Source organism: Chelonia mydas, chromosome 14, assembly GCF_015237465.2.
Source record: "Chelonia mydas isolate rCheMyd1 chromosome 14, rCheMyd1.pri.v2, whole genome shotgun sequence".
In the NCBI taxonomy this organism is placed as follows: Eukaryota; Metazoa; Chordata; order Testudines; family Cheloniidae; genus Chelonia; species Chelonia mydas.
The window spans coordinates 23,030,468-23,042,932 of record NC_051254.2 but is presented as its reverse complement, the minus strand read 5'-3'; the positions used below and the strand labels follow the sequence as shown (position 1 = coordinate 23,042,932).

Sequence of the window (12,465 nt, the reverse complement as noted above, 5' to 3'; positions counted from 1 at the left end):
ATCATCTCCAAAGGTACTCTGTTAGAAGGAGTGTCTGTCTGCCTGGGGTGCCTGGGTCCAGCTCCTCGCATCAGCCCGAGGGGGCCCCGGAGAGCAACCCAAGCTACTCCCGTCCTATTCCCTTGCACTACATAAGGCTGAGAGCGTGGCCTTTGCAGTGACTCTGTCCTCTGTCACCCCAAGAGGGTATCTCCACTGGGGCTCATGGGGCAGATGCAAAGGAGGAGCTATGACAGTCTACACCAGCTGAAGGTCTATCCCCCAAAGGCATTGCTTCCTCCCTTCATCCCCGGTCAGGCAAATGCAGAAGAGGTGGGATATAATGGCACAAAGAAGCATAACTGAGTCCAGTGCTGCAGCCTCAGTTATTGGGAGCTCCTTAAAAGTGGGGCATGAGACTCAACAGCCAGATACGTGACCATGAGCTGTAGTGATCATGTCTGCAGCACATGGGTCTGGACGCAGCGGGGACTCAGCTCCCCAAGCCCAGCCAAAGCACGCACTGAGCATGCTGGGATGGATTCTCTGGGAGCCAGCCTCTTCTTTGGCTTTTCCAAGGTCCAGCTCAGGAATCCCCAAAACGCTGAAGAGCTGGCAGCTCAGCAAACAGTGCCCCACCTGGAGAATCCTCACCTTCTGTTTCACTGGAGGGAATGGCTTTCACCACCAGGCCAGTAGATCGCAGCAGGACATCTACCTCCTTCTTCCGATCGCTCACCAAAACCTGCACAAAAGGCTCGTTTCACTCAGTTACATTCATGGTGATTAACATGTTAGGCCTGCATGAAACCAACTGGGTTCCTGATCCAGAGCACACTGGGACAGGCTAAATTTGTTTTTTCATTTGATTTCTCTCCCCACCCCCTCCCTCTCTGCTCCTACTTTCACAGTCTTCCACTGTTTTTCACTCTGCTCCACTTTTCACCCCACTGGATTTCCTCCCTCTGTGGCTTTTCTCACAGCCTCTCCTAAGCAAACCTGATAGCATTCATGTTCCAGCTGAGCTTTCAAACCCACAATATTTGAGTGGGTTCGAAACGAGGCAAGACGCGGTCACCCAGCCCCTGCTTAAACCCAGAAAGACACCCTGCCAGCCCCTCTTAATGACAGAAAGAGCATAAGATTAGGAGTGGGGAAAACCCATCCAAACTGAGAGGAAAAAAGGTGGGGACAATGATAAATATAAAGGGCCATGTTAAAAAAACAACAACAGAGTCTAAGCTGCTCAGGCAGAACAGGGAATCATAGAATCGTAGGACATGAAGGGACCTCGAGAGGTCATCTTCTAGTCCCGTCCCCTGCACTCAAGGCAGGACTAAGTATTATCTAGACCAGCCCTGACACGTGTTTGTCCAACCTGCTCTTAAAAATCTCCAGTAACGGAGATTCGACAACCTCCCTGGGCAATGTATTCCAGCGCTTGCACATGTGTCTTACTCAGGGAGTAGCATCACTGATTTCAGTGAGACTGGTCGCTGAGTAAAGCACTACACAGTCTAAATAAGGGTGGCAGAACTGGGCCTGTAGGCTTTGTCTAGACTAGGAAAAAGATGTGTGTTCTGAAAAAAGTGTTCGCTAATGTGATTTTAAACACTGCTTAAGGGCTAGTGTAAATGGGGCTGAACCCCTTTACAAACACATTAGCTGGACACAGGCAATGCTCAGGGACTCAAAACAAAGGGAAACGACAACTACAATAGATGATCAAGGTGTTCATTGAAAAGTGCCCCTCCTCTGTAGATGTGCAATAGGAGGAGAAAAGAGGGCCCATTAGAAATCATAATCACACAGGCTAGACTTTACAGTTAACCAGTAAGGGGTCTTGTGCTTCCTAATCAAGATTTCCAGGACAGGGGGGACCAGATGTCGCAGCAACAGCTGGCTCATTATTACAAAGGTTGATCCAGGAGCTGACATCTCTTTTCAGGTAAGATAATACCCTGGCACATTCAGCCTGCAAGCAATGCATGTGCTGAAAGGAGCACAGCCATGTTCGCAGGGGCAAAAGCAAAGGCAGTTTTCCCTTGCTGCAGCGATCTGCCCCAGAGCCCTGCATGCAGAGAGCTCCCAGATCCACCAAAAGGAGTCCTGCGAGCAGTGAGGCCATGGGACAAAGAGTCGCCTCTTACCTTGCTATATGTTACTGTGAGATCTGCCCCAGGGACTTCCAGCGTTGTTTTCTTCTTTGTTGGCGTATGGTCTGGAAGAGGGAAATCAATGGGAAGTGAGGGTCCGAATGGCAACACTGTTCATTCAGGGTATACATTCAGCTGCAATGCAAAGGCACCCATTGACTCCCATGGGAGCAGGATTGGGCTGTATTGCTGTAGGTTAGTTCTAACGGCAGCATTAGGAGCCAGGAGGTTTCCTTGCCTGTTCTTTTACCAAGTGTCCCCAACCTACCAACAATACTTGGAGGCAGAACGTCCTGCAAATGTTTTTTTTCAAATTTCCCCCTCTCCCCACCCCCCCAAAAAAATTCTACATTTTTCAAATTCCGACCTTGCTTGGAAATACTTTCATGAAAGCACCTGGAAGTTTCAGCTACTGGGATGGAGCACTACAAACATATAATGCCCATGCATGAAGCTTTGCACTAGCTATCCATGTGCTTCCAAGAGCAATTCAAGGCATTAGCCACAATCTATAAAGCCCTATATAGAATGGGAGCACGTTATCTGAGGGATCACTCTTCAGGCTGTATCCTGCCAGGGGAGTTGTATCCACATGCATCCAAGTACTTGACTCTGAGATGCACCTGGGAGGTGCTATACCACATCACAGCATCACTATGGTGCATTTTCTAAGCCTGCAGGGCAAGTGCCTATGAATGGGTATTCTGCGCAGCCCTGATTTCAGACTTGAAAAGCCAGTCTTTCCACAGGTGCACTGACATGATGGCTAATGATTTCCAGCTTGTGAATCATACGGAGACACATGCACGAGCTGAAATCCTCATCAGCCATTAGATTATTGCCTCACTCCGGGGCCTTGTGGCTTCGGTTACTGTGTGTGGAAGGACCCAGGGGCGATGGAGGTGAGTGTGACTGCTTACTAAAGAGAGAGGCAAGCAGGGATGAAGGGGAATTCCTGGTGGCAGAGGAGATGCTGAAACCCACTACGCACCTTTGGGGGCTTTGCAATCTTGCACCTTGGCACTCAGCTCGGTGAGGAACACGTCCTCTGCTGGCTCCTGAGCCGCATTGCTGAAGAGAATCTGAAAGAGGAAAAGACCTCTGGGAACAGCTCCTGATTGGTCCCCACATAGTGACCCTCTGTGACATCACAGTCATCTCTGCAGCAACCAGTTGTGATATCACAAAGGGGCTGTAACTTCATACGTGGAACAAGCAACCAGAGGCAAGGTACACGCCAGGAATAAAAGTGATTTCATGCACATCTCCTTCGTCACAGAGGACAGCTAAGCTCTGGAAGAAAGGACAGTCCTGCAAAGAGTCTGGGAAAACCTCCCTAGAGTTGCCTGGTTCCATATTTCATCACAGAATCTACACACAGTATCAGGGAGCTCGAGAACTTCCAGAACGAGAACATGGAATTGGCCAGTAATGTAAACAAGGGGGATTTCTCCTGGGGCACTGTACACCTCACCATCAGGTGTCATCTTGACTGAAGTGAGGGCTCCCACGCAAGACCCTCAGTCCCTGTACCAGTATGCTGATTAGCTCTGAGGCATGTAAATTCCTGTTTGTGGCACCTGAGTGCTGACAGAAATGCCCAGAGAGTCACCTGGCCATGAGTCTGCAACACGGAGGAGAAAAACTGGGAAATAAAAATAATTTAAAAATAACAAGATCACCAGCCATATGACACGAGCATCAAGTGAGGTGGGGGCTGGAACAATGCCAGAGTGATAGGAAGGAGATAAAGTCCTGTGAGGCACTGACAAGATGAGTTACTGGCTCCCCTCTGCGGCTGACCCGCAGAAGATAGTGAGATATCTGGTTCTGTTCCCAGCTGATGAATCTAGTCCTTGAAGCAAAGTGGAAAAGGCAGCTCAAGTGTTTGGAGCTAGAGGCCCTGGATCAGTTCCTGCTAATGATCTAACCAGGTGGTCTCATTAAAGTCCTTTGGTAATTGTTTTTGTCTCATGTTGAATGTCAGGTCTGACACTGATTCTGTTTCAGAGAAGATGGCAGGAAATACATGAAAGGTTTCAGGAAATCCAGATACCCTGCAGCAATGAGGTAGAGTCTGGCAAAACCTCCCATGAGTCACCTGATTCCATATTTCATCACAGAATCTAAGCACAGAATCTGAACAAAGGGAACTTGCGCACCTCATGAGCAAACCTGGGTCCAGTTAAACAGGAACCTGGGACCGATTTATGGTTCAGTGCCAAAAATCACATGAAATTAGCTCTTCTGCATGGCCCTGAGGTGACCCAGAGGGAGCCCAATGGCTCCATCTCAGCTTCCCTATGAGATTTGGAGGATCACTAGAACCAGGAGCTCAGAGGGAACACTGGGGGCTGGAGACCATGTAGATTAAAGCTGATATTTGCATGAAAACCTGGGAGCTTTGCACAGCTGGGCCAGCAAGCACTCCTCCATATCGGGGATGTGAACTAGGGTGTGGTTTGGGGCTGTTGCTGGTGTGTTATGTTAAAGGATGACAGACAAGGCACTGACCTTAACAGCATAGACCTGGAAATAGACTGGCTGGATGCCCAGGCGCACGTAGTAAGCGATCACATCAATAATGAATGGGTCAGACCTGGGGTACGTGCTCAGGGAGGAGGGCTGTGTGGAAAGCACAGTTTGCATCACCTGCAGTCACTTCTCTGAAATCATCACTCAGATCTTTATCCCTCTTGGTAAATTACCACAATGAGGCACCCCCCCGCCGCACACACTGAGAGTGTTCCATTTCTACATGGAGATCAGTCAGAGCACGACCACAGGGGAGGAGAGTCTCTACCCTTTGCCATCCCACCCAACCGCCCCTGTTTAAAGCAGATCTGACAATGTTTTGAAGAAGCCAGGCAATGAGAGCTGCAAATCCCCTTCACAGACAGGCTTTTCAGCAAACACCTCATTTTGCTATTTCGCTTCCCCCACCCCAGTTACTAAGTTTGCAACACTGAGCCTTGACCAAAGACAATCTGCTGCAGTGAAGTGCCCCAGCATGGATACAGCTCTTCATCCTTCCATCCCATCTGCTTCAGAGCATGGAGTCTACTCACTGGGTGGGGGCAATGTGAGCCCATTTCCACCCCCTCCCCACCACCAATTCAGCCATCCCGCACGACTGCTCTTGGAATATTGTTACAGGAATAAAAATGATGAAAAACCTGAACAAATCATTAAATATTGGGAAATCACAGCCCTGCAGACCACACAAGCACAACCGTGCACCCCAAAATGTGTGACGCTGCCACTCTGTATTTTCCACATGACTGAGAAAGTACAGAACTCAGCGAGAAACATGAGGTGGGCGCTTTTAGCCTCTGAGAAGTTCATTCAGAGGCCCCATTGTGGTTTCTGAGGCACCTGGCACGAGCAGTGCACAAAAGGAAGGGTTCCCCCTCGTACCATGGTGGCCAGCTTGGGGATCATGTGACACAGTGTGTTGATGTTGCTCTCATACCAAGGGTCAGCTTTGCCCAGATACACAGCCAGCTCGCAGAGCTCCATCTGGCCAGGCGTAGTATGATCCTGGAGGAGGAGAAACACACAGCACAGGACAGTCAGCTCTTGCACCTGCTTGTTATGCACGGAATAATATCCCCCAAGGAAAGGGTTAAAGACACCAGAAGCTAAGCAAATGACTGCTTTGACTGGGATGCAATCTTGCTATTAACCCAACCTTCTCCCTCGGTGGGTATGTCTAGTCTGCAATCCGAGGTGTGACAGCAGCTCGGATGGACACGCATGCTAGCTCTGCCTGTGCTAGCATCGCTAAAAAAATAGCAGTGTAGATATAGTGGCTTCAGCAACGCTAGGACATACCCTGTGTCCTCTGTATGCTTGTAGAGCCCGCGTGGAAGCCCATGCCACCGCATCTAAACTGCTATTTTTAGCTGTACCAGAGTGGGTAATACAATGCAAGTGTGGTTCACACCTGATGGAGGGCATGTCTACACACTGCAACTGGGAAGTGTGATTGCAGCATGTGTAGACGTTCCCAAGCAAGCTTTGATCTGGCTGGATCAAAGCTAGCTCAAGTCTAGCTAGATCAAAGCTAGATCAGGTAACTACAGCGGTGAAGCCGTGCCAACACGGACAGCTTGTTGGGCTAACCCTGCCCACACAGGACCCTGAGTGCATATCTGAGTGGCTGCTGCGCATACCGCCGCAGCTTCGCGGTTATTGTTACCAGAGCTAGCTTTGAACTAGCCAGATGAAAGCCAGCTCCAGGTACGTCTACACATGCTGCAGTCACACCTTCCAAACACAGTGTAGACAGACCCTCAGTAACCTCCCAATCTTACCCCCTCTCCACTGTGCACTCTCACTGGTCGGTTTATGATCCTCATGGAGTCGTGTCAAGTTTTGATGGTCAGCTTTTGGGGGCAGGGTCTGGGTCTTTGCTTGCTGGTGTGGAGCAGCTAGAACATTTTCTGCAGCTCTGGGTGCTCCAGAATAAAGACAGTTGATGAATTAAGTTAATTAATAATACTTGCACATGCTGTCAGGATATACTGCCATTTCTGGGGCACATTTAGACTGCCAGGAGCTGTAAATGTTCATTGGTTTCTAATAGGGACCATGATAGCATCTCAGCCTTGTGCTGATCCAAACGGTATCCTCCCTGTTTCTGGCTGTCCCAACTTCTAACCTCATTTAGACCTTGATCCTGCCCTGAACTCCATGCCGAAAGACCCATGAGTCTCCATGTGGGCATACTGATGTCAATGGAGTCTGTGGGGACACAGGGGTTCAGTGCGTGGAACTCGTTGCAGGATCTGGCCTTCAGTAAATAATGCTGTTCACTTATAGCAATTTTCAACCAAAGAACTCAAAGCACTTCACAAACATGGAGCTCATTAGACTGACAGGTCTTTGGATAGAGACCATCTGTGTGTTCTGTATTTGTACAGCATCTGATGCACTGAGGTCCTGATCCATGACTGGAGCTCCTAGGTGCTACACATAATAATACTACCACCATTTTACAGATGGGGAAACCGAGGCACAGTGAAGTGAGGTGATTTGCCCATGGCCACGCAACATGTCAGTGGCAGAGCAAGAAACAGGTCCCATGTCTCTGATGCCACATATCTCCCTAGTACAGGCACAGACTCAGAAGGAAAATAGACTCATTTTCACTGCCGTAGTGTTTGATTGGAAGCACGGATCAGCCAAAACGAAAAACTGTTTCTCTGCAAAGGCCCTATGCATGATCCTAAGCTCCTTCTACAGTCCCAGAGTAGCTGGATGCATCTGTTAAAATGACCAGCAATAAAATAAGTCATGTTGAGATCTTAAATATCATCACTAGGTTTCATAGTCAACACCCCATTTGGACAAACTGAACCATTGATACCTTGCTCAGAGCTATGGTTTCAGGTTGTCTGCAGACTCAGCCAGACAGCCCTGCATTGGGTCCCATTTGGTAGGTTTTTTCAGAGCCATAAGGGCTAGACACAAAATCTTAAATCCTACAGAAACCTGGTGGGCCCCCAGAAAAACATTCCAACCAGCTCAATCCAAGCCCTGGTAACCCCTCTGCAAGGCTGTGAGGTGAAAGAGGGTACAGGCCCCCCTATGTGATCGCTCACCTGAGTGGGCCAGCTGTCTGGCTGCCTCTCCACAACAGGGATGTAATAGAACTGCAGGTTCAGCCTCGGTGTCAGAAAAACACGTCTGGTCTCTCGTTTCCTTGAAATAAAAAACAAAATACATTTGTTTTTAAAGTTACAATGTTTGCTATAAGCCAACCACAGCCGACTGCTTCTGCGGAATGAGAGCCCACAGCTGCATCCTGGTAGGGCCCTGAAGTTCAACAGCATTGCTCCCTCAGTGTGGGGACAATTTCCACCACTAATCCCCTCAGGGCTCTGTGCTCTTCACACTCCTTTCCTATGTGTCTGGGCTGCATTACCATAGTGTCTGAGCAGGTCACAATCTTTATTTACCCTTACAGCAGCCCTGTGAGGCAGGGCAGTGCAGTCATCAAAAAAACAGACCTGGAAATGGGGTACAGCCCAAGATCCCTTAGGATGTCTCCGGGGAGGAGGAGGGGACCAGGGTCATGAGTCCCAGGTAAGTGCCCTAACCATGGTACTATCCTTCCTCCCGCTCTTCCCACCAGCTCTGTTCTTTAGGCTCACCGACGGCTGGCATGTCGGGCCTTACCACACGTTAATGTAAATCCACGCTCACCATGCAGTGCTTTGGCCTTCTCTAGTGTGTGTGTAAAGGGGCAGGGGGGGGGTGTCACAGAGAGGTCTGTGAGCTGGAAAATATTTCATTTGTCCCCATTGGAAAATTTCAACTTTTCATAAAAAAAAATTAAAACGCCAGGAGTGAAAACTTTTCAGTTGTTGCTGCCTCCAAAACCCAATTTTCCATCGAAGAAAAGTTTTCACATGGAAATGTTTGATCAGCCCCATTTACATTTTTGCTGCAGCCTTTGAGCTAACAGCACTGAGCCTGTCACCTCAGGCAGCTGTGGTTCCTGCTTTTAACGCCAGAGGTTCAATCCTGGCTCCCTGGGGCATGTGATACTTTAACACTAGAATCCCACCACATCCCTTCCTGCTGCTCCCGGATCATCCTTCACCTTCCAGGCTGCAGCCCACCACAGATCTGGTGCCTCTGAGACCTGAGCCTTCGGTGTTACCTAGCGGGAGAGGCGACTTCCATGAAGCTCTCATATCAGCCCAACCCCCCACCCATTCCATTCTGGGCTCCCTCTTTCCTTTCCCCTCTTAACCCCACAGCATGACAGGTGGTGGCGTGAGGTGGAAGCAGCCTGTTGCAGAGCCTGTGCCGGACAATCCTCCCCAGTATTAGCCATCACTGCACCCTGCATAGAAACGCCTCCCCTCAGAGGAGGCTGTAGACTTACCTCAGTGAGTAATAGGCTTGGGCCAGTCGCCCCAAAACCCTGTCATCCCCCAGAACCACAATCCGGGCAGTGTACAGTCTGTGGAAGTGAGGCATGGGCACCAAGTTGCTGTCAGACTTCCTGTGCAGCTTCCCAGATTGCTTTGCCCCTGGGCCATTGCAGCTGCTCTGCAGCAAGGCCATGCTCTCCAAAAGGCATGCCTTTTTCTTAATGCCGCCCTTCCTCTGGAGCCTGGCATGCTCCACGTCAGTGCCACCGGGCGGCAGCAGCTCCTCGCTTGCCGCAGGCAGGTCCCGTTCAATGCCACTATCGGTGGAGAGCACGGAGAAGCGGGTCTGCTCGCAGTAGTCGCAGTCAGACACGATGTCCTGGATCTCAAAGTTGTCCAGTTCCTGGCTCAGGCAGTCCTGCTCACAAGTCTGTGACAGCGGGCGGACGAATAGCACCAGCTCCTTCCCTGCGCAGGGGAGGAAAGCCCGTAAGTGATGAAGGCCAGGTACGCAGGTGGGAGTCATCCCCAGGCCGGGCCAGTGGGAGCTGCAGGTGCTCAGGCCACTGGTTTTGGTGCCAACTGCTGGATTTAGATGCCTAACTTTAGGCTCTACATCTTCGATCCAAAGCCCAGTGACGTCTGCGGAGTCTTTCCATTCGCTCCAGTGGGCTTTGGGCCAGGCCAAACAATCTGAACATTGGCCCCTCTGTCTTCTGAAATTCCACTATAACAAACACTAACCCCATTGCCTCCCTGCATTTCACATCTGGAGTGTGCCCTTTCATTGGTCATGGAAGAGAGGCCAAAAGAAACGGGGGAGCCCCATACCACACAGGCAGGCACTGGGCAAGTGGGGGTCATACCAGCTACCCCTACAGAGGCATGACAATGCACCTCAGTCCTGATCTGTAGCTGCTCCTGCTACTCCAGCCCTGGGACCTCAGACACCTCTCCCAATAGAGCTAAGTCTGGCCCTGCGGATCTTCACTGCTATCCCACTTGTGGGCCTTTCCCAAACAGAATCTGCCAGTCAAATCAACGATCCAATAGCCTCTCACCAAATCCTCAACAAGGAAATAGAGCAAGGCCACCCCAAACCCAGCACAGGACTCTGCCTCTGCCTCAGTTACCACACTCATGTGCAAGCCAGCCCAGTGTGTCAGTGACTCTCCATCAGTGTCAATATTTCAGTCCCTTTCTCCAGGGATACCTTTACCTTTACACACACAGTTCAGCATCAAAGCAGGTAAACCTGGCCCATCCTACTGCCTACTGCCCGTATCTCCAGCCAGGTCTTCCACCTAGGTGGCTAGACCCCGCTTCTGCATCCTCCCCTGACCCTGGCTCTTCTGCAGGAGCCTCTCTACTCCCGGCAGCCCCCACCTTAAGTGAGCTGCTTGTTGGCCTCCTCTGCTCAGCCCAGTTCCCTTAAAAGGCCACCCCGCCCTGTGACAGGAAACCTTAGTGCATTAACGCAACACACTGTGCTGCCGATCCCCTGCTCTGGAACCAGGAGAAATAAAACTTGCCTCGCAACCATCTGAGACAATTTGCAACCCATTATTTGACAAACACTTCTCAGACTTAGACACCATCAGAGTTTCATTTCAGTCACTTAAGGGCACTCACAAAGCTGGTCTTCGTCGGTCCACAAGTGGAAGCTGATATTTGGGTTGGGCAGCGGGCTGCCGTGGAGCCCTCCTGGTGATCTGCCTCCTACAGGAAGGGGAAGCACTCGGTTAACAGGGGTCCTTATCTGCACCTAGTACAGCTCAGCCAGCAATTTGGTAGATGAAAAGAAACTGCCCATTAAACGTGAGGGAGCAACCAATTTTCCCACACACCTGCACTGGAAAAACCCTCCAATGATTTGCTCGAGGTTGAGTTCTTCTAAGTCCCAACCTGCCCAGGGGCCCAGCTCATAAATGGGAAGAGCGGCTTAACCCTCTCACCCGTTCCATAAAGCTTTAGACCAGGCTCAAAACAGCAGAGCGTCCCATGGCATCGGGGGCTTAAATAAGACTTTCTTTTAAAAAATATTACTCATCAATGCATCAGAAATGCGGCACTGTGCATGCACAGCAATTAATCAACTGCAATTCAAATATATGTCCCTACAGTTCATCAGAGCCCCATGTACATCCTGGAACCCTCCAGGTATGGCCTAATGGTATTAACGTGCCTTATACCAGTATATCTTATTCCCTGTCCTATACGGGGATAAGCTATACTAGTTGTAAATGCCTTTATACCCCAGTTGTAAATGCCTGTATAACGCCTTTATACCGAGTTGTAAATGCCCGTATAACTGCATCCGCACTAGAAGGGCTGTAGGCTTTAACTGTACTGGCGTAGTTAGAGTAGTGCCACTTGAGTGTGTACACAAGGCCTTTGCATCCCAGTCGCTCTGGAAATGGTGAACATGCACTGCTAGGATTCAGGAAAGCTTAGTCAACCGCAGAGACTGCTCAGATTGCCCTGAATTCAGTAGCCACAGCTGTTCCTGGGACTGGTGCCCTCATTGGACATTCCAGCCCCTTGATTCCTATGCTTTTGGTGTAGACAGCGTACTTACCTCCTGCTGAGGAGTTCAACACCATGCTGTAGATCTTCTCCAGCCTCTCAGCGTGCCGGCCACGGTCTGCATTCATCTCACTTCCTGTACACTCGACGGCTGCCACCACTTGCCGGAAACAGTGCTCTAGTTCATCTGTGGGCTTATTCTGTCACAGAGAGGTGCTATTAATAACTCAAGGGTATGAATATTAGATACACTACACGGGCAAGGCATATGGAAGGGGGAGACTAAAAAACATCCACTACGTTTTGATGGACTGAAGTCCAACCCCATCATTTCACAGCTGCTGAAATAAAAGAGACCATTAAATAGCATTAAACTTTCAGGGTGCATCTACACAGCACAAACAGACCTATGGCAGCAAGTCTTAGAGCCCAGCTCAGATGACTTGGGCTCACACTACGGGGCTAAAAATAGCAGTGTAGACAGGACCCTCTGCCCTTCCAGTGTCCCACAGTTTGGACTCCAGTCTGAGCCTGTCTAAATAGCAAATTTTTCTGTCTCAGAGCATGAGTCCTGGGAGCCTGAGTCAGCTGACCCAGGCCAGCTGCAGGTTTTTTATCTCCATGTAGACGTACCCTCTGACACACTGTCGCCCTAACACTGGGGCCAGTTCTGGCAGGCTGCACAGACCAATGCAGCAGAGGTGCCAAGTTGGGAGGAAGACAGACTAACTATTCGGTCCTACTCTAAGCCAGCTATGCGCTCCATCGGCTGCAAGGCAGAGGCTGCTGCTGAAGTTCATGCTGGAGGCCTTAGTGAGGGCAAGATACTCAACGGCAGAGCAAATGGGCTCTTGAAACAGCTCCCAACGGGACATGAAGGGAAGAGGGTTCTGTAGGGGATGATGGTGCCCCTAAGC

General features: G+C 50.1%; 1 protein-coding gene across 3 annotated transcripts in view; it reads right to left on the bottom strand.

Moving 5' to 3' along the window:
* PIK3R6 (phosphoinositide-3-kinase regulatory subunit 6) overlaps positions 1–12,465 on the bottom strand; it is a 61,361-nt gene that overhangs the window by 7,258 nt on the left and 41,638 nt on the right. For all 3 annotated transcript variants that reach the window (XM_037914253.2, XM_037914252.2, XM_043527744.1), the window contains 9 exons: positions 11,601–11,748; positions 10,655–10,741; positions 9,034–9,490; positions 7,742–7,841; positions 5,553–5,675; positions 4,650–4,760; positions 3,127–3,217; positions 2,130–2,200; positions 634–724 (listed from right to left, as the gene is read on the bottom strand). In XM_037914253.2, the coding sequence (XP_037770181.1) occupies positions 634–724; positions 2,130–2,200; positions 3,127–3,217; positions 4,650–4,760; positions 5,553–5,675; positions 7,742–7,841; positions 9,034–9,490; positions 10,655–10,741; positions 11,601–11,748 (1,279 nt within the window). The remainder of the gene's footprint in view (positions 1–633; positions 725–2,129; positions 2,201–3,126; positions 3,218–4,649; positions 4,761–5,552; positions 5,676–7,741; positions 7,842–9,033; positions 9,491–10,654; positions 10,742–11,600; positions 11,749–12,465) is intronic.